The sequence below is a fragment of the Gloeophyllum trabeum genome (assembly GCF_000344685.1).
Source record: "Gloeophyllum trabeum ATCC 11539 unplaced genomic scaffold GLOTRscaffold_00009, whole genome shotgun sequence".
Lineage (NCBI taxonomy): Eukaryota > Fungi > Basidiomycota > Agaricomycetes > Gloeophyllales > Gloeophyllaceae > Gloeophyllum > Gloeophyllum trabeum.
In genome coordinates this window covers 1,419,364-1,442,268 of record NW_006920418.1, presented here as the reverse complement: position 1 = coordinate 1,442,268, position 22,905 = coordinate 1,419,364, and the positions used below count along the sequence as shown (strand labels likewise).

The following is a 22,905-nucleotide window of genomic DNA, read 5'->3' as shown; positions in this document are numbered from 1 at the left end:
ACCGAAAATGCCTCCCGACTGGGTATGCGCTTGCAGGAGACGTTCTCCGAGCACACTCGCGATCTCGCCATTGCGAAATCCCCGGGCCTTTCTTACTTTGACAGTACCGAGGATAAACTGAAGAACATACGGAAACAACTAGAGTCAAACAGTGACAGGGAGAAGCTAGACGCCATGAAGAGGTTGGTTGCCGTGCGTACGTTCGCTGCGGAGCGCTCGCGATTTACGGCAATGACTGGTATGGCGTTCTAGATGATATCCAAGGGCCGCCCAGTGCCAGAGTACTTCCCTTCTGTTGTGAAGAATGTGTCCACGCAGAACCTTGAAATCCGCAAGCTGGTGTACATCTACCTCCTGCGGTATTCCTCCCAAGAGCCCGACCTTGCTCTGCTCTCAATCAACACCTTCCAGAAGGACCTGACAGATCCCAACCCTCTTATAAGAGCTATGGCTCTCCGCGTGCTTAGTGGCATCAAGGTGGGCATGATTGGGGGCATAGTTGTCATGGGCATCCGGAAGTGCGCAAGCGATGTGAGCCCATATGTACGGAAGGCAGCGGCGTTCGCGGTACCGAAGTGCTACAGGTATGTTGTATTGCCATTATTGACGGACCGCCGTTTATAAATGGTCATAGCCTCGACGCTTCCCACCTCCCCTCACTAATCCAAGTCCTTACTACCCTCCTGCGTGACCGTTCCCCACTATCGCTGGGTGCTACAGCTGTAGCGTTCCAAGCTGTCTGCCCAACACGGCTGGACCTCCTTCATCCTCATTACAGGAGACTATGTCGCACTCTAGTAGATATGGACGAATGGGGTCAGGTGGAGATGACAAACTTGCTCATCCGGTGCGGCACCTCTTGATCTCTGCTCTTGACAAAGTAATCCTGACCTCGTTTCATCAGTTATGCTCGAAGCATGCTGGCTCGACCCACAATCATGAAGACCCTCGACAAGAGCGGAAATGAGACGGGAGAGGAGTCAGTCGATGTCGATCCAGACCTCCAGCTTCTCATCGCTTGTTCAGAGCCGCTGCTTCATTCGCGCAACCCTGCTGTATGCGATTTATCCTGGCCACGCGTGTCGTTACCTAACCGTGTCACAGGTGGTACTCGCAGTAACGCGAGTGTTCTACTATCTCTCCCCATCCCCGTCGTCCTCCTCCCTTTCCACGATAGTTCAGCCGCTGTTACGCCTGCTAACGGTTTCCAAGGAGGTCGAGCGGGTGGTCCTGGTCTATATCCTCGTCATCGCGCGTCGCGCCCCCGTACGTCGCAGCTTATCCACCCAGGGAGCCTATATTGAAGCATTGTTCGACAGAGGCTTTTCTCTGCCTATTATCCGCGGTTTCTTGTCCGTTCTGACGATATCGCCCAGGCGAAAGAGCTAAAGGCCAAAGTCCTACTCACCATCCTGAATCATGAGAACCACCAGGCCCTTCTGCGCGAGTTTATCGTGAGCTCTTGCTCCATGTACTGCGTCCCACCGGTCGCTGAGCGTGGCTATAGGATTATGCGAACGACACGGACGATACGCTTGTCGGTCATTCAATACGGGCTATAGGGAGGGTGGCAAGGTTGGAGCCGGACTGCACGCAGCAATGTCTAACTGCGCTCCTGAACTTCATCCGCTCTAAACACGGTACGCGCCCTGACTACTCTCTATTTGCACCAACTCACGCACCCCACCAGACGTCCAAGTGTCCACAGCTGTCCTGGTCCTCAAATCTCTCGTGCAATCGCAGTCACAATCCAAATTCCCCGCGTTCACCATCGGTACTGCGTCGAATTCCATCATTAGCACGTTAGCATACCGGATAGACGATATCAAGCATCCACAGGCCCGTGCGTGTGTGATCTGGCTAGTGGGCCAGTATGCTGCGGACGATAGTCAGAAGGGGGAGGGAGATGGGCTGGAGGGGATCGCGCGGTGGGCGCCGGACGTGTTGAGGAAGGCAGTGAAGGGATTCGTGGGCGAGGTGAGCAGTAGTCTAGGTCGCTAGTCTGGCGCTGATCGCGCGGCTGGATTCTCGTAGTCGCCGTTGGTGAAGCTGCAGACGCTGACGCTGGCGAGCAAGCTGCTCGTGCTGTGCCCCGCACACGCGACGTTGAAGATGCTCGCGCAGTACGTGTTCTCGCTGGCGAGGTACGATATGAACTTCGATGTGCGGGACCGCGCGAGGATGCTCTCGGCGCTCCTGGGAGGGGTGGTGCCGGGTTTGATGAAGGGTGCTGGTGAGTCGCAGGGTTCAGTTGGTGTACTTACAGGTCTGGTGCTAAGGAATGGGGTAGGTGAAGAGGGAGATGTTATGGAGGATAGAGGAGGGGTCGTGTTGAGGAGGGAGCAAGTCAGGCTTGTCCTGTTCGAGGGGAAGGAGGTCGGGCAAGAAGGTGATTTCGCCGGGGGTGCGTATCCTCCATGCACTATTCTCCAACCGAGCTCACATTCTCTACTAAAGTCGATGACTCGACACCCATCGGGACGCTCTCGGCCATCACGAACAGATCCTCGCTGTCCGACACGCTCCTCCCTGACTGGCTCGAGCAGGGCACGGAGCCGTCCCTGCGGGACACGGAGGACGACATGCCGCAGGCGCCGGCGGTGCCGCACATCTCGAGCAGTGCTGCGAGGAGCGTGGCGGCGTCGCCGGTGGTGCTGACGCCGACGGGGGGTGCGTCGCCGGCTGGGTCGATGCCGAAGACGGGGGGCGGGAGGTTTGTGGATTTGGATGACTTGGAGAAGTTTTATGCGGAAGACGAGGAGGAGGAAGATGATGACGGAGATGAGAACGAGGAGGAGGAGGATAACGAAGAGGAGAGCGGGGAGGAAGAAGAAGAGAATGGGGAGGAAGTGGGGCAAGCGGAAGAGCCCGGAGAAAGCGCAGAAGAGGGAGCGGAGGATGATGAAGAAGAAGAAGGGAGCGAAACTGAAAGCGAGGATGGAGCAGGCGAGAGGTCAAGACTGTTTACGGCGGGGCTGGAGGATTCGGGACAGGCTCACTGGTAGTTGTCGATCTACCGACATTTGATTACCATTTATGGCAGTGCCATTGCCAAATACGGGTGATGGTGGCTTCACGCGAATTCAGGCCGCGACCCTTTGCAGCAGCTCTGATGGTTTCGGTAGGGGCTGCATCTACTCTCTGCGTCGCGGTTCTCGCGGAAAACTGTCGCGCAGACTACGGGCGAAGTTCATGCCAATGGTCTCGGTATTTACATACTGTGGGTTCGCGGGCTCTCCAAAAGTCAGACCATTCGAATAATTGAACGAGCCGATTTTGCATAGTCCGATGTTATGCGTGGACTGTGGATGTGGTATCCAGGCGACCATATGCTCGTCATTCTGTGATCACAGGAAGCGTTTAGGCCTGGACGATGATGCAAATAGACTTTCTGAACGACTGTATTGCAAGTTGCTGCCGCTTGGACAGGTAACAAGCTCATGTATGACCCGGCCTACGCAGATGTGGCCTGATGTCTGTCCTTGACTGTGCCCGGACGCGTAAGCGCCGCCGGTACTTCCGGTCATTTCTCACGTTGCCGTATCAAGAAATCCACGACCTCTGATTGGCTGGATCTGAGATTGTGAGTCAAGGCAGCACAGCATCCAGGATGCATTCTGTCCGAGCCGTGCATGAGACTGCATGCGGAGCTTTTGCGGTGGCGACAATTCAGTCCATACGTGGCTGCTCGCCGGCAGCGTGCGTAATGCGTTGCTGCGACATCCCAGCCGAAGTCCCTTTTATTCACCGGCTTACTCCCGCTGGCTCTGACTCACCCGTCGGTTTCTTGTTCGCTGGAGCCATCCGTCGGAGCTCTTTGGCGCAGAAACAAGAGCTGTTATAACTCTTGTCCGTCGGCGTTGATTTGCATCTTTAATCATGCATAATCCATGGCACCCGCCACCGAAGCCGCCTGCGTTCGGAGGCCAGACGGTATGCCCAGAAGAACGTGCCCCGTAAGTGACGTCCAATGCTTCCGCCTCGCCATGCCCTTCTTGGCGATCGCTCACTCCTTCTTGGCGCAGCCTGCTATCCAAGCTCACGTTCGAGTGGTTGACCCCCTTGCTTTCCGTTGGATTCACAAGGCCGCTGCAGAAGGAGGGTGCGTATTCACGACTGCGTGGTCCGTCGCGTTTGGATATGAAACATTCTTGCGGAATGTAGATTTATGGCAGTTGCCCGATGATAAACTCACCGCCAACTTGTCCAAGGAGCTGGAAGTCAACTTCTATGCCCGATGTGCTCCCGAGAAACGTCCCCCACACATCCGGCCTGCAAAATCTACCACTGATGCAAATGACACCGGGTTGGCAAAGGAGACGTCCCTAACCGACCCTGAGAAGGATGTGGAGAAGGGGGAGGTAAAGGAAGGCGAAGAGGAATCCCGGGATAAAAAGGCGACAGGCAAACGCGGTGCGAAAGGGAAGGGAAAGGAGAAGAAATACGACCAGAGCCTCCTCAAAGCCCTCAACACGACGTTCTTCTGGCGCTTTTGGAGCGGCGGTATCCTCAAGCTCTTCTCCGGTGCGTCCCCAGATCACGCGCCGATCTCGTTTGCCTCATTACTCACATCTCCCCACCACAGATACCCTCAACACGACCACCCCCCTCGTCACGAAGCTCCTGCTCGCGTACCTCGCCGATGCGTACGCCGCATACCACATTCCTCCCGCCGAACGCGCGGCATACGGGCTGGACCATGTCCGCGGGATCGGGTACGGCATGGGGCTCGCCGTCGCGATTTTTGTCATGCAGGAAGCGAGCAGTTTGGTAAGGAGTACTCGGATATTGACTTCACCATCGCGAGCCATAGTAACCCCGTTGGCTTTGCCAGATGTCGAACCACTACTATATACGCACGATGACTACTGGTGTCCTCGTCCGGACAGCGGTAAGTGATTATATGCGCCTATTTAACATTCCGAGAACTGAGCGGACCCCTATTGTTCTCACAGACTATTGGCCTGATTTTCCGCAAGTCTCTGCGCCTTTCCGGCCGCGCACGCACGCAGCACAGCGTCGGGCAGATCACCACCATGATCAGCACTGACACGACGCGGCTCGACCGCGTCGGGAGCATGGCACATGTGTAAGCGTACTTTCGTTTTGTACCGAGCCGTAGGTGTTAACGCTGTTGGTAGACTCTGGACGTCTCCTATACAGGTATAATTCAACTGGCTCTCATTGAGACACGTCTGAATAATGCCCGTCAATTTAGCTCGCCATAGGGATCGGCTTGTTAATTGGCACGGTGAGTGATACCTCATTCGAGCTAGCACTGGTATTAACGTCTTCTGTCCCATTTAGCTCGGCTATTCCGCCCTAGTCGGGCTGGGCGTAGGTCACTCCAGTACCAACTCCAAGTACATAACTTGACCCCGCGATCGGGCATGTACACAGGTCCTGATCTTCAGCATCCCCCTCAACGCCATATTCGTCACGATCATGTTCAAGCAGCGCAAGAAGGGCGTCAAGATCACCGACAAGCGCGTGCGGCTCACTAACGAGGTTTGTCGCCCCCCCCCCCCCCACCGCATCCACATTAGCATTGAGCACTGACTCGGGAAGTAGGTCCTGCAGGGCATCCGGCTGATCAAGTTCTACGCGTGGGAGGCGTTCTACGCGCACCAGCTCGGCGAGCTGCGCACGGCGGAGGTCCGGACGATCCGCAAGGTCGCGGTCGCGCGCGCGGTGATGATCGCGAATATGGTGTTCACGCCGATCCTCGCTGCGATCCTGTCTTTTGTGAGTGGTCTGTAATGTCGGGGATGGCATTACGGGTGGCTAACTACGCGAATTTTGGTAGATCACGTACGCGTTGAGCGGACACTCGCTCAATGTGGCGATCATATTCTCCGCGCTGCAGCTGTTCAACGTACGTCTCTAGTTCTCGCGCTTTTCATCGTCGCTACCGCAGCTAACGTCCTGCTATCCCAGATCATCCGCACGCCGCTGGCCTTCTTGCCGCTCGTGTTTGCAGGCACGGCAGACGCGGTCGTCGCGCTCGGGCGGATCGGGACGTTCCTCACCGCCGAGGAGCTCGAGGACCCGTACGCGGTCGACGAGGGGAGCAAGGACGCTGTGCGGGTGAAGGGCAGCTTCGCGTGGGAGGTCGCGGCGTCCCTAGCGGGGAAGGATGGGAAGTTCGGGGCCGGGTTGGGTAAGGGTAAGGGTAAGGGCGGGAAGGAGAAGAAGGAAAAGAACAAGAAAGAAAAGAAAAAGAACAAGGAGGTGTTGCCGACGACTGCTACAGGTGAGGAAGGGAAGAATGAGGAGAAGAAGAAAGAGGACGAGAAGCCGTTCGAGCTCCGGGATGTAGATCTGAAGATACCGAAGGGAAGCTTCGTGGCGATTGTTGGCACCGTTGGGTCTGGGAAGGTTAGCATTTCCTCTGCCAAGGTTTTGGAGCTGACGATTTCACCAATCCACTATGAGTAGAGTTCGCTCTTGCAGGCTATGGTTGGTGAAATGAGGAAAACAAATGGAGAGGTGCGGAACTTCCCAATTCGAGCCTATTACCTACTCATCGTCCATGGCCGGCACGTTCACAGGTTCTTTTCGGTGGATCGGTGGCCTATGTCCCGCAGACGCCTTGGATCATGAACGCTACCTTGAAGGAGAATATCCTCTTTGGACAAGAGTACGATGAGGAGAGGTAAGTCCCGTCACGGTACTTTGTGGCCAGTGAAATAATTGTTCGGCAGGTTTCGTGAGGTCGTGAAGGCATGCTGTTTGGAGCATGATCTGGACCTGCTGCCGCACAGGGAGCACACTGAGATCGGTGAGAAAGGGATCAATCTGAGCGGTGAGTCTGTGCCCTTTATGGGCGGAGCATAAGCTGATATCCCTTGTGTAGGTGGACAAAAGGTATGAAGACCTACAGCCATCGTGTCTACTACAGACTCACCGTTGTTTCGCCAGGCTCGGGTCTCGCTTGCCCGCGCTGCTTATGCGCAGACAGATATCGTACTTTTGGATGACTCCCTCAGTGCCGTGGATGCCTGGGTCGGGAAGTCCATCCTCGACAACTGCCTCCTCAACGGACCTTTGGCTAACACCACGCGTGTACTTGTTACCCACGCGCTGCACGTTCTCGACAAGACCGACTACATCTACGTCATGGACAATGGCGTTATCCGAGAGCAGGGGACGTTCAAGGTATGATGCTCCCTTAAAATCTTGCGACACATATTGAGAGGCAACATCCTTAACACTAGGATCTGATGGCAGACGGCGACGTCTTCTCTCACCTTATGGACGAGTACGGCAATCAGAATGCAGAGCATGCTGAAGCGGCAGAAGGCGAAACGGTGAAGAAAGACATTTACCAGAAGTCCACCGTTAAAGCCAAGAGCGACGCATCCCAAGCGGCTCTGATGCAGGAGGAGGAAAGGCAAACTGGCGCGGTGACACTCACCACTTATACCAAATACCTACGCTACGCCGGTGGCTTGATTTGGGCCCCCTTTATCTTAGCTATGCTCGTGTTAATGCAGGGCGCTTCTGGTAAGAGACGCCCATGCTGAACTCCATCGGCGTTATTCACCCTCCATATAGTTTCGAACAACCTCTTCCTGGGTTTCTGGACGGCGCAGAGTATACACGGGTTCACCCAAGGCTCATACATGGGCGTTTATGCCGCCCTGGGAATTGCGCAAGCGATCTTCACGTTCGGCATGAGTGTCTCTCTAAGGTAAGCCGGGTGCGTGGGGTGCCAGGTTTGGGTGCTGACGATCCAGGCAGTTTGGCAGCGTTGTCCGCTGGTCTGGGCATGTTCAAAGCAGCACTCAGGGCTGTTTTGGGCTCTCCTGTCTCGTTTTTCGACACCACTCCAATGGGTGAGCGAGGCGTCGGATGCTCTTGCCAAGCGTAAGATCTGACGCATCCGTTCAGGAAGAATCATATCCCGTTTGTCCAAAGATCAGGACACGGTAGATACCGAAGTAGCCATGACCGCAACGCAGGTAAGGCCAGTGGTCCTGAAATTCAATCTTCATGACGTCTCACTGTGAATGCAGTTTTTGATAACATTTTCCAATGTAATTGGGACGGTGGTGCTTGTGTTTTACACCTTCCCATACCTCGGCATAATTTTCGTACCCCTGAGTATTCTGTACTATATCGCGGCGGTATACTACCGCAGGACGTCTGTTGAAACCAAGCGGCTAGACTCACTAATGCGATCGGCTCTCTACGCTTCGTACAATGGTGCGCTGATCGAGACATCTGTCTGTGTTCCTATCACTCATGAGTTGCAGAATCGTTGACCGGCATATCAACGGTGCGGGCATATAGAGTACAGGTGAGTGGTCCACGACCGTGCAATCCTATGGCTTTCTCAAGTCCTGCAGGACCGCTTCGTTAAAAGCGCAGACGACGGCCTCGACTTGGAGAATCGAGCTTATTACATGACGGTGGCCATCCAGCGGTGGCTGGGCGTCCGTCTGGACTTTTTCGGGAATATCTTAATTCTGGGAATTGGCCTCTTCGCAGCTGGATTCAGAAACACCGTCGATCCCTCCAAGACTGGAGTGGTATTGTCTTATTCCCTCGCCAGTAAGCGTTCGTCCTTTGCAAGCCAGTGATTCCCGCTTATGGAAAATCCAGTTACTCAGACGCTGTGTACGTATAGCAGTTTGGGCCAATGGTCTGACCGCGACCTCATTCTTAAATTCCACCAGCGCAGATGGTATCAACCTATGCTCAGAACGAGCAGAACATGAACGCCGTAGAACGTATCTTAGTTTACACTGAGCTGCCACCAGAAGGCGAGACCCAGACACCCAATGACCCGCCTCCAACTTGGCCTGAGAAGGGGGCAGTATCGTTCAAGAATGTGGAGTTATCTTATCGACCGGGACTGCCTCTTGTGCTCAAAGATATCAGCTTTGACGTCGAGCCAGGAGAGAAGGTTGGTCCGCCACTGTCACCCGTACCTCAGATCCGTGCTTACCGATTGTTTCGTCGGCTTACAGATTGGGATTGTTGGCAGAACTGGCGCAGGTAAACTTGGTGGTTCCTCTTGCTTTCAGGTCATGCAACCTAATTCACCCAACTCCAGGAAAAAGTTCGCTGCTCCAGGCTCTGTTCAGGTAAGCGTGATTGTCTACAGCGTCCACGGCTTTCTGACCTCGTTGTCCCAGGATGGTCGAGCTACAGGGCGGGAAAATAGAGATTGACGGCCGTAACATCCGCGAGATTGGTCTGGCTACGTTACGGTCCCGCCTTGCTCTGGTTCCGCAAGACTGCACACTGTTCTTGGGAACTTTGAGGGAGAACCTGTGAGAGCCTCGGACCTTTTCGCTGGGTACCTTGCGCCCTAACCATGTGCCTATAGGGACCCAGAAAACACTCGTACAGATGCGGAATTGATATCTGCTCTACGGCGAGCCTGGCTTCTACCGCAAGACGGGTCATCAGATCCCGCTGCTGAGGCTAAGTTTAGTCTGGATTCTCCGGTGAATGATGAAGGTGCGTCTGCACCCTCAAGAGCATTGGTTTTGGTGTCGACTGGGCAAAATAGGTAGCAACTTTAGTGCAGGAGAGAAACAGCTCCTGGCTCTTTGCCGGGCGCTCGTGAAGAATAGTCGAATCATTGTCCTGGTGGGTGGCGTGACTGTCTGCTTCCATCTTTGGGCTTACATCTCTGTTCAGGATGAAGCTACAAGCAGTGTCGACGTAGAGACTGATGCGAAGATCCAGAGGACAATCCAGACCGAATTTTCAACTTCGACCCTGTTGTGCATTGCACACCGACTGAACACAATAGGTAAGCGTGTGCATGCTGGTGCTCCTCTATGTCTCCTCTGATAGCTTTCTGCAGTGTATTATGACCGTATTTTGGTGATGGACTCGGGAAAGACGGCAGAATTCGATACCCCTCTGAATCTATTTGACCAAGAGCACTCTATTTTCCGATCGCTCTGCGACGAGGCCGGAATATCACGACAGGATATTCTTCGCATTAGGACGGGGCTATCGAGTTCTGTCCCCTCAAAGGCTCCATCAGTAACATCATGACCAGCTCCTACTTTCACGATTGCTTCGTATGTAATGGATGAGATCTGAGGAAGGTAGACACATTACACTGTACTACTACTAATGGATTAATAGTGCTCTTGTAACTTTGTTAGTTTCTAGAGAGGCTACTGTCGCAGTCTACCATCCAAACATCGATTTCCCGTCCTTGAATCCCCATTTCTCCAGACTGGGTTTACCGGATTTCTCCACTAAGCCTGGGGGACCACAGACGAAGACACAAGAGTCATCGGATGGCTCGAACATTCTCTCCTATTCATGCTATTGGTAAGATTAGCGTAGTTGTAAAGACCGGCGTACTCACCTTCATGACACCTTCGTCGAACTGACCAGTACCTCCAGTCTTCTTCCAGTCTTCTTCGTCTTTCGGATGACTGAGAATATGCCAGATCTCGAATTGTCCTTGACTGCGCTCTGCCAGATCATTGAGCTCTTCGAACAGGAGTATGTCATCCTCAGAATTGTTGCAGTACACCAGCTTCAACTTCGTATCGTCAGAATCATCAAGGACAATAGCATGTATGAGTTGATAGTGAGGGGTGATACCGGACCCTCCAGCGAGGAGGTTGATCTTGCTGAACCGGTGCTCTTCGCCATCAGAAGTGAATTTGCCACTCCCAAGGTAGACAACCTCTCCCATGGGCCCTTTCGCGTCTATCTGTTCGCCCTCCTTCAAGCAGTCCAGGTAGTTACCAATTGTTCCTCCGGGCGGAAATTTGCCTTCTTCGTCAGGGAAGTATCTGGAACCAAATGTTAGCCGCACACGTTCTAAGCGCACTACAGGGACTGCTCACGATTTCACTACCAAATCGAAAGTTCCGTCGTCTTCAGAAGCTAGGACGGGCCTTGTGGGAGTATACGGGCGGGTCACCATCCTATCCCTGAAATGTACACCCTGTGATCCTTTCAGTCAGGACATGTCGACATTGCCGCCAAATGCTTACCATGCCAATGTGATTTCCTATGGGTATGCCTACTTTCTTCTTCATACCCTCACCTGCAGGAAGGTAAAAGGTGTAGCGCCTGGTATCGTGCGACAGCTCCGACCTTTTGACTAAAGTCACAGGGCACCAACTACCGATCTCAGATCAGTTTCCTCAGGGTACCAAGGATAGGTCGCAACGCGCCTATGTTTCTTCAGGGCATACTCGTCTCTCTCCTTGGATTCTTTGCTGCGAGCTTCCGTGGCGCGTTTGGCGTCTTCCTGGACGAAGCGGATCACGTTAACCCGCCGTTGGAATAAAATCCGCGAAATAGCTTACCCTCATTAGCTCGACGCCCTTCTTTGTCAGAACGCCAATGTAGCACTCGTCCCGTTTCCTGCAGCATGTTTATCGCAAATATCCCAACTAGCATATGCGGTACTCACTTATTTGCGTAGTCTATGGATACTGGTGGAGTCTTCAGCCAGTACCATATGAATCATCAGGGAAGCAATTACCTGGCATATTCGAGGGTAGTTTCGGTATGGCATTTGCCGGCATGCTGCGGAAGAGCCTGAGACAAAGGTTACCCGGCATTGAAAGTCGTAATTATCTTGCCGGCATGATAGCATTGGCTCCGCCAGGGTGCCAGCTGAGAATGGAGGTCACGTCATAAACCTTTGTATTAATCACCTAGAAGGGGCAATAGTTGTGAGAATTCTCCATTGAGCAGCAAACGATACATGATACTGACGATCCAGCAGTCGTTTCTAGCAGCATGTTTCTCCACCTCCTCAATCGTGAATTGCTTATCGCCATCTGCTGCGCCTGACGTCCGAGCTTCGACAGCTATCTTCACTTGCTCTTCCGGTGAAGGTTTCATCCATCCATCGTCAGATCCGGGCACCACAGGATGCTTCCAGGTGACGGCGATTCCGTTGTCGTCCTTGACAGTAGTCGATTTGATAACATATATAGAGTTGTTCAAAGTACCCAGGATATTCCAAGTCTGTAGAGGACGCTCTCGTGAATATCCTCAAGTTCATTCCTGACTGACGGCACTCACAGGGTGAACAGGTTGTGTATTCTGTCGAACCGAAGGGAGTATACCACGTGGGTGGCCATGACATCGCGGAGTAGACTCAATCGAGACGCACCTTCTGAGAATCCCATGCGCGGCAGCGAACCTCCTTCGCAGTTATCAGGCCCTCAACTTTCACCTCACAATACCAGTGTAACCATGTCCAGAACTTGCGGCCGTGCCGCAAAGGGGCATCCGGCCACCGACTGCCGATAAAAGAGCAATGTTTGTTGAATACATACCAGTCTTAACCGAACCACCTACCGAAAACAGTACTTCCAGGTCTTGCCCTCGTCTAAACTCACTTCTACTCTAGTGATCTCGGCACCCGCACCCGCATATGCATACCCTTGAATCTTGTACTGACCGGAGGTCACAATTTACACCCGATGAACCTGATCAGTGCTACTTACCTTCCGCTGGTCCAGCGCGACTTGTTCCCCATGTGCGGGACGGCAGATGGCACTGTTTAAGATCTGCTCATAGCAAGCGGTCGAAGGGTGATGGTAGAACACCTAGAGTAGGAAACCCTGAGGAGCGATTCGTCGTATGCCGCCTTAGTGTGCTCACCTTTGCGAGCAAACTATCCTGTTCGGTCACAAAAGAGGGCATAACGCGACTTACACCAGAGTCAGCCCCGGAGGTCATCGCATAGCATCCGTAGCTTACTTTTCCCAGATCTTTCAAGAGGCTTTGTGAGTATTCAAGCAGCAGCCCACAGAGACAAGCGACTAACGTGATACCAATTCGTGCTCTCCTCTTCGCTAATCCAGAGCTTCTTCAACCACTTGATCAATCTTCCTCCAACAAAGCCCGGAATGATAGATCGCAGTGGATAGCCATGATCAGGGTGTAGTACTCGTCCATTCATCTCATATGCCAGCATCACGTCGTTCATCGGGTCCATAGCGTAGATAAAGGGTATAGAGGTAGCGTAAGGCCCGCTGGAACAATTATCTGCGCCTGGGGGACGGCATGAAGGTCTCGATGAGTAAGACAGCCTTTGCAAGGACGTACCTTCGTAGTGCACAAACCATTTCTTTCCCGAAGGTGGGCTCTCCGGTGCGCCACAAGCAATCAGTACGTCTCTCAGGGGGACTCCTTTCCAGTATGCACACGCCGTCGCACCAGCAGCCCAGCTAAAGCCCTTGGTTTTCTTCAGGGACAGTCAATATCTCCAGATAAGGCGTTTCTTGGAAAGAGAACGTCACCTTGATCAAGTTATATTCACCTCGCCTGTTGTTATCGCAGGCGATGTTCACAGGGAGGCAGATAGAATCCATACTTGCCAATTCATCCATCGAAAATTTCTTGGCGTTCGGAAGAATATCGGGTGGGTGCGAAAATACGTCGAGCAAATGTGTTTCCCAGGTTAATCTCGGGACTTGACCTGTGTCATTCAGTTGTAGGAACGAGGAATATTATTGAGACCGTCGTCTAAAGGTGCAAAGACGTCGGCAAACTGACCGTGGCTTCGAACGTAATGTAGTCTTGTAGGGGTTATCATTCCCGCGCCGAACAGTTCACTCATCGGCGGCTCCGCATTTAAAGGGCTTTTGCCCGCCAGCCGAATGAGAGCAGGCGATCGAGGTATCCTGAGTGCGCATACATCAATCACCAGCTTTATCTCCGATACTGAGTGGACTCACCAGTTCTCCGGCATAAACTGGTCGTCCTCCGCAATATACATCTCTAGATTGTTCTCGATAGTGGGCGCGGGGGATTGCCCATCGCTATAGATAGTATGAATCAGCTGTCATAAAATGAGCAGAATGCGAGATAGGCACTAATTCTTGAGCCGGAATAGATGCTCCTGCTCTTCAATAACGTGCTTGATGAATTCCTCCTCCTCCTCGTTTCGCTGAACGAGTGAAATCGGAGCCACGTGAGGCTAGTGGAATGTGCTGAGGTTATCCGACTTACAGGTTTGGGTTCGCTCTCGTGCTTCTCATCCTGGTCTTCTTTGTCTCCTTCACCTTTGGTACCACGCCCGACTGCATCGAGGGGTTCGCATGATGGTTATAATCAGCTGGATGCGCAATGTGACAGTTGCACTGACCTGTGTCATCCCTAGTGTCCATTTCATCCTCTTGCTTATTGGTATTACCCCCTGCTTTCCTCTGTCAGAATTTGCCTTGTTATGCAAATATATTATATTCATCAAGGTTACCTTGGCCTCCATTCTTCTCCGCTTCCGCCCTTTCTTTCTCCTCTTTCTCTTTCTTCTCTTTCTCTGCCTCAGCCTTTTTCTCCTCTGCAGTCTTGTAATCTTTAATGTCGCTCTCTGTCTAAAAAGGAATCAAAAGCACGGACGATATCTCACACATATAACTCACCGTAGGCAGGACGAATCTGGCAAGCGCATGTCTAGAGCCAGGTCCGTCCCCGTTAACGAACTTATAATTCACAAAGACCTCCTTCGCGTCTCTGACGTTCCAGATCTTTCTGTTACCGTTCTCGTCTACGCCTTTTGCTATACATCCAGCAATCTTCGCCTCCTTGTCATGCTGTTCCTGAGGATCAAAGGCAGGACTTTCTCTAGAGTGACGACTACTGGGATCATCAGAGATACCGGCCCGCCTACCGTCTAGGCGGGGGTGGCCTGATTGAGACGCGAATCCATGAGCATTCGTGTGGTAGTACTGCGCTTCATGCGAGACCTCCGCAGGCGTGGCATGGCGGTAGGACTGTGTAGACCGTAGACTGGTCGGATGACCGTTTGGTCCAGCATAGTCAACGGGGAAGCCTATGCCAAGTCAATAGGATGCGGCGATATTCAAAGGTTGTATTTACGTTGCTTGTAGTCAGCCCCGCCTGCGCGTTCTTGGACAACGGCGGACATGAATGGTGGTGGGGAGGGGAATGAGAGAGAGAAAAGCAATCGTGCCTCGCTTATATATGTCGAAATTCGTGAAGTAGTGAGGAAAGTCCCGCTCATGAGCTAGGTGTCATCGAGCGAAGGATGAAATGAGAACGAAGTCATGACGTTTGTGCTGCATTTGGTAAGTCATTAGCCTGATTCGGAGACCCACCATCGAGGTTCACCAGGTTCAGCGCTTAGCGTTTCCACCTTGTACATGTCCTCGTGCAAACCGTCGCACCCGCTGACAGCGATGTCCAATAGTTGGCATGTCCGGAAGCCTTGCGCGGAGATTAACGTGTAGAGCATCGTGGGAACGGAAAACCCGGGTCGATTAGCCACAAACTCGTTCGAGTCTACTCGAGTCTCCACTGCCATGAGCACAGTGAACAGCCTGAGCTTGGCCGCCTTCCACTTCTTGCGCAGTCAATTTCGCAGAGTCCAGAAAATGCACCTTTAATAGAAACTATCTTTTCTATTGGTGTACAGGCAAATGACAGTACGAGTGAACCTCCGTTAGGGAATCCAGCTTGCGACCGGTATAAATCCACTAATTCTATTCCCGCCCGAATTCTTGGTAGTGCGCGTCGATAGTGACATCGCGAAACCACGGTTCAGTGTGGACTTGGAGGTGTTCATGGGTTGGCGCGGGCCCCGCGGATCCCCAATGTCCTGCCTTTGACGCTCTTTCTCTTTCGCTGAACGGATCTCCGAAAATTACTTCGCTCGCAGTCTAGGGTCAACCGAACACGTCAAGTTTCTTGACGCCCTCTTAGCTGTGCCATAGAAGGGTCATGTCTACCCTTCCTCGCGGATTCTCAAGCGCACCCGCCGCACCTAGACCTGATGCTCGGTATGTACTTGCTTTGTGTTGGTGTGTTATCACTGGCTGACTCGCCGCACATAACTAGTTGAAGTCTCCCTTGGTTGGCATCTCGAGTATTAAGATAGTAAGGCACAGTCAAAATGGCCACTGGAATGGTCAACGAGCAATCCTAGGACAGCGTCAATTCACACATACATAAGAAGGTCGACGGCAAAGATTTGCCAGAAACCAGCTTCCTAGATGGAACCGACTGCCTCAGACGAAAGCACCGCATTCAGAGTCTGCCCCCGCACCGTGGCTTACAGTTCTCGCTCGCAGATGGCCCGCAAGCAGCCTTACCTTCCGAGAAACGGGACTGGCAGCGGATTATTCAAGGCCACGCTCATACCCAAGACCTAGATAACAACGTATCTGCTCCGGGGACCCTGAGTCCGAACTTTCATTGCAGAGTCCGCATTCGTGGACCAACGATAAGGACGAGCAGTAACGTGTCCTCTGTCTATGATACCCCCGACTATTGACGTAATTCCGCATCCAGTGTTGTGCTTCGGCGCACTGAGGGATTCGATAATGCATATACCCCTATGTACGGTGCCGACGATTATAACAAGTTGGTTAAGCATCTTTTAGGAGTTGTCCAGTCGGGAGGAAAGATCTTAAGTTTGGCCACCGTGTCTGGCTGTCCGATTCCAGGTAGCTGGATTGCGAACTCGACGTCAGGGCAGACCCTCAAGAGGATGGTGTACCCCTATCACAAATCACATAGAGGATTGCACTGCCATCGGTTTCATAGATCGTCATCAGTGTCAATCGAGAGTGAAAGTGCGTGTCAATTATCGCAATATGAGATATGTAAGGATACCAAGGGACAGGCAATACGCAGACCCAGAAAAGCACCGCCGAAGAGCCCGAGAGATAGAAAGCTGATAATACATGCGAACCATACCTGAGTATTACATTCACCCTGTTCTACATACCCAAAGGATGATTCTCCGAATAGCCTCCGTAACCTCCTCCGTACTCAGCGGCTGCCCTACTGGTGGTATCTGCAGTCCAAGCACCTTCGTAACGTCCTGCATCTCTGGGTCCGGACCGCGGCGATTAGAGGCGCCCCGTCGAGACTCGGCTAAGGAACAGAAATACACGAAGTCGCACAGATAATGTCCAGCGTCCATAGACGTGTAGACTTGCTGCAGTGTGAAAGGATATTATTAGTAGAGTAACCGGCGGAAGAAACGCGGCAACGCACTTCGATTCCGGTCTCCTTCAGATGGACAACCAGCTTCTCCACATCAATCTCGGTATACAAATCATCGTCGAAATTCTCATATCCCTTCCCAAACCCTCTTAAAGGCCCCATCGGATCAACGACCTCGCTCGGAGGTCGATTGCCTACCCGGTCGTTGAGGATAGTGAGCCTGTCCATCTCCCGTCGCTCCGCCTCTGTAATCTCTCTCGCCACAAGACTCTCCTGCGCGACCACTGGCGCCATCGCGCCCGTTGCGTCCTTTAGTCTATACCCTAGCTTGTGCCCCACTTTCTCCATCCTCAATGGTCCCCGCCCGGCTACGCCGACATGCAACACGAAATCATACCCGTCTTCTGGGGGAGCGATGAAGGGAAGGCTGTCGTTGCCATGTCGCGGGAGCATCGGAGGGGTGGCGTGGATTGGGGGGACGATTGCAAGAGCGGCACCGTATTCCATGGGTATCAGCAGGCTCGTGATGTGTATTTGTCGCGGGCGAGGCCCGTCTTCGTCGACGATCATCGCGCTGTGGTCGTCATGGATGATTGGTGAAGAATATTCGTACCCGTCAGCTTCCATGACGGTGTTGTGCAGAGGTTTGACTGCGAGCCATGACGGGTTTTCGCGAAAGCGACCAAAGGGCTAGACAGACCTGAAAACATTAGGTTTTGAACTGTTGGCAAGGAGAGAAGGAAAGTGGGAGAAAACTAAACCTCACACCGAAGCCAGTCAGCAAGACGCGGTAGGGATTGTTGTCGAAGGATGCCATGGCGGATAAGGAAGAAAAAGGTGTAGCGCCTGGCGAACCGAGTCTGGGGAAGCGTGATGGCTGCGACAATAATGGTGCACTGGAAGCAGTTTATCTTCAGATTTTGTGCCGGAAAAGCATATTAGGTTTGGCAAAAGTTTGGCTCGAGGGGGGACGTGCGGAGCAAAGAGGCCCAGAGCAGTGGAAAAGGCAGTGCAATGCTTGTACGGGGCGCCCTGGTGCCGCGCTGCTCAGCCTGCTGCGCTGCCTTGGGTTTCTGCTTTCCCCAAACGCTGTATACGTGCCGGGCGAAGATTCCCAGGTATTCAGGTAAGAAGAGCGAATATCGGCGCGGACTCGATACGGGTGACCACACGCAGGCTGCACGCTCGACTGCCAGGGCACATGCAGGCTCGGAGACAGTTTACCGGTATGTAATTTCACGTCGCGGTATATAGTTCTCTGCTTGCCAGCCAGTCTCGGCACGGCAGCGTGGCCAGGACCATGCGTGGTAGCGACGCTCAATTATTCTATTGCAGAACAGTAATAATTATGCGAGTACAACTGAGCCGACAAAGTCCTCTCAGGGCTCCAACGAGGCAGGGAACGTGCCGTTTTCTCTTTGTTCATCGAAACGCTGGATCTATAAACAGAGATGACTGTGTCAGTAACGGAGGCAACAGAACATGCTCCATCATACTCACCCATTCATCTAGCAGGCGCGACGGGTAGTTAGAGGTCGAGCTGGAACAAACATCGTAGGATAACGACGTACTAGGGCACAGAGAGTTGTACGCCCTCTTGAATTGCTTGCACGGGGCGAAGTCCTCGCCCTTGGCGGCAATGCACTTGAAATAGTCCGTGTAGTTTTGGAAGCTACGTCCCCCGACCAGTGTTCAGTATGGATCCCAGCGTAGCTGCGCACAACTCACCAGTGTCTCGTCTGGTTCGTGTTCGGGAACCGGGCTAATAAAAAGAGCACACCGTCTCAGTATCAGCCCCATTTCAGCGCACTAAACGAGTAAACTGCCGCGAACCATCGAAACCGGCCGTCTGCAACACGTATTTGCTAGGGGTACGAATCCATCAGCAGACATCAGCAAGACTGGCCTCCAGGCATACCTCTCGAGTTCAGACATTTCTGTGGAAGCGTGTAGGGAGATTGTTGCAGTCACTGAACACAGTGAACAGACGAACGGGAGTTGTCGGATATGCCAGCCACAATAATATTACGTCAGCATCCAGCCTTCGACTAGAGTGCTCTGGCACTGTCTCTCGCGGCGCGCTTGGGTTACTTACGAAGATCTTTCGTTCTGGACTAATTCACGGTCCCGTCTGCTTCATTGTTGTATTCCTCGGGCACCGCTCGCCGAAAATGGATGCATTGAAAGCTGAAATCGCAAACAAGCGCAAGGCGCTCGAAGATCCCGCCTTGGCCGCTCGTCCAAACAAGTATGTGCGGCGCGGTGAGCTTGAACGGCTCAGGGAAGAGAAGGAGAGACAAGAGCGTGAAGAGAAGGAACGACAGAAAGCTTTGAAAGCGGAGGAGGAGAGAAAGGCTGCCGAGGCTAGGGCGGCAGCTCGCGCAAGAGTATGTACACCAGTTATCTCTTGTTTTATGCAGACATGCCTCGCGCACTTGTCTTTCACGCGTCGTGCATGCTGACTTGTGAATGGAGAACAGAGTACCACCCCGTCACGCTCTCGCTCGCGGACTCCCGGGGCACCCCAGTCGCCAGCCCCCGCTGACCCGAACGCCGAACCTGGCTCAAGCTTCAACATATCCAATGAAGAAACAATCCGCCGTTTGCGCAGCAAGGGCCAACCCATTCGCTTATTTGGCGAGTCTGACAAGGAGCGCCGCCTGCGTCTCCGTGCGCTAGAGCTCATCGAGGAGAAAGACCACCCGCGCATCGGTGGCCAGAACGACTTCAAGAAGGCCCTGGAAGACGTGGAGCTTAAGGCGCGCGAGAAGTCCGCGGCCGGGGATAAGGAGAAGGAGAGTAAATGGAAGGGCGAAGACTATGGTGGCGTGCTGGACCTGGAACTGGTCAAGACGGACCCCGACAAGCTGTACCCCATCATCTACTATGCCATAAAGCGGACGTTAAAGGAGTGGGAGCAGGCGTTAGAAGAGAGGGAGGAGCATGTGAAGCGAAGTACGCAGGGAAAGCTGGCTGCTGCTACGCAAAAGCAAGCTGCGGATTATTTGAAGCCGCTATTGAAGCTGCTAAGAGCCAGAGTAGGTGGTGCTGGCTCGTCATCCTGAAACCTCCGATATTCATTCACACTAGAATTTGCCCTCGGACGTGTTAGCAAGAATAGCGGAGATTGTCCACTACATGCAAAAGCGACAATATCAACGCGCCAACGACGCATACCTTCGGTTATCCATTGGAAACGCTCCGTGGCCAATCGGTGTTACTATGGTTGGGTATGTCCGCTTCATTCACTCTGCGAATTTCGTGGTATCTAACGCCATTCGCTTGCAGTATTCACGAGCGTTCAGCTCGAGAGAAGATTTCGTCAGACCAAGTTGCTCACGTCTTGAACGATGAAGTGAGCCGTAAGTATATCCAGAGTCTCAAGAGGTTCGTCCGTTTCACTGTATTTGGCATAGTCTTCCTGACGGTTCCTCAGACTGCTCACATTCGCGCAAACTAAATACCCACCCGACGATGCGACCCAGCGGATGGGTTAGCTAGCTGTACGCGGCCCTTCTGTATATTGCACGCTTGTATACCATGCTGTCCGATGGTCGCCCGGTTTCGGAGCACTCTTCTCCTAATCTCATGCTTCCGTGATTTGTGTCTAACATCCCCTTTTAGTCTATTATGCCACCGTGCGGAAGCCACAACAGGTCAAGAGCGGGATGCTGTATAGGTCTTGATAACCGATACCATCACGACAGCTTACCTGTCGTTATCGTTTCCCTTTCTTTCCTTTCTTCCCTGTGCTGGCACCAGCTGGTTTGCCTGTCCCCGGACTGGCTAGTGCATGTCCAGTATCTCTAATGTGGTTGAACAGCTTGGTCTTGCTCTCGAATTTCTCTTTGCACACGTTGCATGTTTGCTGAGGGCACGGTACATGGTAAATCAACGTCAACGCGCCTTACAATGATTGCAATCTCACCGTATTCGTGGATCCCTCTTTCGATTTTTGGGCCTTCGCCGCTTCCCTTGCGCGCCTTTTCTCCCTTTTGGAAAGTTCGGGCTTCGGTTCTGCATCTCCTGATGTGGTCGGCGATTCGGTCGTGAGACCTGGATCTTTAGCGTCGTCGCGCTTGATCTCTTGTTGATGGAGTCCGACCTTCGCGGCAGGGTCCTGCGAGTCAACGAGCCCGATCCCAGATTCAGCAGATAAGGTTCCATTGTCAATAGTGACGGGGTCAAGCTTTACGTCGTTGGCCTGTGGATCACCTTCCGCAGGGGTACTAGCCGAGTCGTCAGACGCACTATCCGGCTCAACTTCACTGGCATCCCGGCTGGGCGGACGCGACGGAGGCTCCTCTGGTTCTGATAGATCCGCGTCTCCAGTCAAACCAAGCTCCTCATCGTCCTCTGCCATTTCTCTCTTTAGCCTTTCTACCTCCTTCAGATGCTTCTTGCTCCTCTCGTGGCTATTCCAAGCAGCTTCACTTCGGAAGCTCTTGCCGCAGGCGACGCATTCCCACTGCTCCTCATCTTCGTTCTCCGCTACCGCCCAATCGATATCGTCGTCCTGGGAGCTAGGTTCGACGTCTTGCCACGATTGGGCAACGAAAGCCTTTGCAGGATCTGAAGCCGTTCTGGATCCATCCGCGTTTCGTGGCGTGGAGGACCCGCTTGCCTTCGCTTGGTTGGCTTCGGCTTGACGAGCAAGATGTGCCTTGTAACGAGGATCGCGTTTGCGGATGAACAATGCCAAGGACTATAGTTACTGTTAGCGAGACCATAGAATAGAATCATATCATGCGCCAGACTTACCCTGACGGTTTCATTGTATTCTCTCCGCGCGTCTTCTCTAGCTTTCTTGTTGTCTCGTTCCATGATCCTGGTTCTCGAAGTCAGAATGCTTGACGGGGAATATGTGTCAAAGCTCGTGCCTTCTTACTCTCCGGTCAGGAGCGGTACTAAGGTCCCATACTTCCATCCATTCAAATTCTTTTCCCGTTGCGAAATTGGTCCAGAAGTTGTAGAACGTCCTGGCAGCCGTCATTTCTTCACCTTTGGCTGCAGGTACCCAAGGCCACGTTGGATATCCGAAAGACGGTAGCGGTGTATCGTTGTAGAATGACTCGTCATGTGCGAGTCGTGCAAAGAGGTTCCGGTATATCGTGAAGAAGCTCTACGTCTCCATCAGTCATCTGTAACCGCCGAGTAAAAGGAATGTAACGAACATTCTCATCGTCTCCGTATCCAGACCAGATACTTGCGTCGAAGAAAGGTGCGAGGTGCTTCACCGTAAGACCTCTGTCTCGCGCCCGAGGCGGGGCAGCACCTTTTTTGATGTCCTCGAAGACGGTTTGCGCGTCTGGCTCAGGCGCCAACGAGGCCCTATGCGAATCGTACCACGCTCTCTCCTACTTGAAGATAAGAATCAGACTAACAGTCTGTCTCAGCGTGACTCAGAATCTACCTGCTCATCACTTAACACCTGTATAACCGGTTAGTGGGATGTAAACTGGGCAGTACATGGTTGGACGTGCCTCGTATGCCTGCTGGATGGCAGCAAAGCGTTTCGTGGCCCCTTCTATGTCGTCCTTGTTCTTGTCCGGGTGGTGAATGAGAGCTAATCGACGGAACGATCGCTGGGGTCAAGTCACGAAATGCGTCGATGATCCTGGTCGAAGAGATCGTACCCTGATATCGTCCGCGCTGGCTGATTCTTCGACTTCTAGCAATGCATAGTAGTCCGTTACCCCTCCAGTCTCAGACTCGCCTTCTTCTGCCCGAGATGCGGAAGCCCCTGCTCCCATAGTGTATAAGACGTCGTAGAGTAGTCCAAAGGCGATATTTCGGCAATTAGATCGAAGCCGACACCAGCCGTGGGAATAACTTCCCGCCACAACCGCGACTTCCCTGAGTTCCAGCGGCGCTGGTGCTTACACGCTTTACGGCTTCCGCTGGAACTGGTTCAGCTCGTACATACTACTGAGTGCCAGTGTTGTCCGGATCGAACTCCAAAATGTCCAGCTTCTTCAA

General features: G+C 53.0%; 7 protein-coding genes across 7 annotated transcripts; 3 read left to right on the top strand and 4 right to left on the bottom strand.

Annotated features, from left to right (window-relative positions):
• The first annotated feature begins 12 nt into the window (after window positions 1–12).
• On the top strand, window positions 13–3,105 carry GLOTRDRAFT_62844 (uncharacterized protein). The gene is made up of 11 exons (XM_007869401.1): window positions 13–192; window positions 253–584; window positions 635–847; window positions 905–1,055; window positions 1,105–1,266; window positions 1,320–1,454; window positions 1,508–1,640; window positions 1,691–1,977; window positions 2,035–2,233; window positions 2,291–2,404; window positions 2,458–3,105. The coding sequence occupies exons 1-11, from the start codon at window positions 25–27 to the stop codon at window positions 3,003–3,005; spliced, it is 2,442 nt and encodes an 813-aa protein (XP_007867592.1). The 5' UTR covers window positions 13–24; the 3' UTR covers window positions 3,006–3,105.
• Window positions 3,106–3,879: 774 nt separating this feature from the next.
• GLOTRDRAFT_78263 (multidrug resistance-associated ABC transporter) lies at window positions 3,880–10,451 on the top strand (the record flags this gene model as incomplete). Its single annotated transcript, XM_007869400.1, has 35 exons — window positions 3,880–3,956; window positions 4,026–4,102; window positions 4,165–4,524; window positions 4,586–4,770; window positions 4,835–4,891; window positions 4,956–5,089; window positions 5,142–5,163; window positions 5,219–5,251; window positions 5,308–5,337; window positions 5,401–5,508; window positions 5,572–5,745; window positions 5,807–5,875; window positions 5,938–6,378; window positions 6,439–6,489; window positions 6,552–6,655; window positions 6,705–6,805; window positions 6,857–6,867; window positions 6,922–7,158; window positions 7,218–7,506; window positions 7,558–7,693; window positions 7,744–7,838; window positions 7,894–7,964; window positions 8,019–8,208; window positions 8,259–8,302; window positions 8,352–8,556; window positions 8,608–8,622; window positions 8,682–8,911; window positions 8,976–9,003; window positions 9,062–9,092; window positions 9,144–9,281; window positions 9,338–9,471; window positions 9,524–9,603; window positions 9,655–9,769; window positions 9,824–10,290; window positions 10,343–10,451. The coding sequence occupies 34 exons, from the start codon at window positions 3,880–3,882 to the stop codon at window positions 10,018–10,020; spliced, it is 4,269 nt and encodes a 1,422-aa protein (XP_007867591.1). The 3' UTR covers window positions 10,021–10,290; window positions 10,343–10,451.
• On the bottom strand, window positions 10,159–14,042 carry GLOTRDRAFT_116849 (molybdopterin binding oxidoreductase; the record flags this gene model as incomplete). The annotated part of the gene is made up of 20 exons (XM_007869399.1): window positions 10,159–10,290; window positions 10,343–10,778; window positions 10,833–10,933; window positions 10,983–11,112; window positions 11,166–11,242; window positions 11,301–11,358; window positions 11,480–11,523; window positions 11,580–11,654; window positions 11,716–11,970; window positions 12,028–12,048; window positions 12,119–12,248; window positions 12,307–12,404; window positions 12,456–12,557; window positions 12,613–12,661; window positions 12,762–13,005; window positions 13,060–13,198; window positions 13,254–13,432; window positions 13,510–13,637; window positions 13,692–13,775; window positions 13,966–14,042. The coding sequence occupies 20 exons, from the start codon at window positions 14,040–14,042 to the stop codon at window positions 10,159–10,161; spliced, it is 2,559 nt and encodes an 852-aa protein (XP_007867590.1).
• Window positions 14,043–16,538: 2,496 nt separating this feature from the next.
• GLOTRDRAFT_62839 (peptidase C15, pyroglutamyl peptidase I-like protein) lies at window positions 16,539–18,076 on the bottom strand. The gene is made up of 3 exons (XM_007869398.1): window positions 17,693–18,076; window positions 16,978–17,616; window positions 16,539–16,918 (listed from the first exon to the last, which is right to left on the bottom strand). Exons 1-3 carry the CDS (start codon window positions 17,741–17,743, stop codon window positions 16,688–16,690), a joined length of 921 nt encoding a protein of 306 aa, XP_007867589.1. The 5' UTR covers window positions 17,744–18,076; the 3' UTR covers window positions 16,539–16,687.
• Window positions 18,077–18,305: 229 nt separating this feature from the next.
• On the bottom strand, window positions 18,306–18,861 carry GLOTRDRAFT_106751 (subunit VIb of cytochrome c oxidase; the record flags this gene model as incomplete). Its single annotated transcript, XM_007869397.1, has 5 exons — window positions 18,306–18,365; window positions 18,478–18,598; window positions 18,655–18,688; window positions 18,760–18,791; window positions 18,845–18,861. 5 exons carry the CDS (start codon window positions 18,859–18,861, stop codon window positions 18,306–18,308), a joined length of 264 nt encoding a protein of 87 aa, XP_007867588.1.
• Window positions 18,862–18,872: 11 nt separating this feature from the next.
• On the top strand, window positions 18,873–21,409 carry GLOTRDRAFT_139607 (Prp18-domain-containing protein). Its single transcript, XM_007869396.1, has 7 exons — window positions 18,873–18,896; window positions 19,022–19,313; window positions 19,407–19,964; window positions 20,017–20,156; window positions 20,215–20,313; window positions 20,363–20,794; window positions 20,855–21,409. Exons 2-6 carry the CDS (start codon window positions 19,098–19,100, stop codon window positions 20,421–20,423), a joined length of 1,074 nt encoding a protein of 357 aa, XP_007867587.1. The 5' UTR covers window positions 18,873–18,896; window positions 19,022–19,097; the 3' UTR covers window positions 20,424–20,794; window positions 20,855–21,409.
• GLOTRDRAFT_122048 (DnaJ-domain-containing protein) lies at window positions 20,645–22,685 on the bottom strand (the record flags this gene model as incomplete). The annotated part of the gene is made up of 8 exons (XM_007869395.1): window positions 22,563–22,685; window positions 22,410–22,511; window positions 22,340–22,357; window positions 22,101–22,283; window positions 21,807–22,048; window positions 21,688–21,754; window positions 20,855–21,631; window positions 20,645–20,794 (listed from the first exon to the last, which is right to left on the bottom strand). Exons 1-8 carry the CDS (start codon window positions 22,677–22,679, stop codon window positions 20,645–20,647), a joined length of 1,656 nt encoding a protein of 551 aa, XP_007867586.1. The 5' UTR covers window positions 22,680–22,685.
• Window positions 22,686–22,905: the final 220 nt, after the last annotated feature.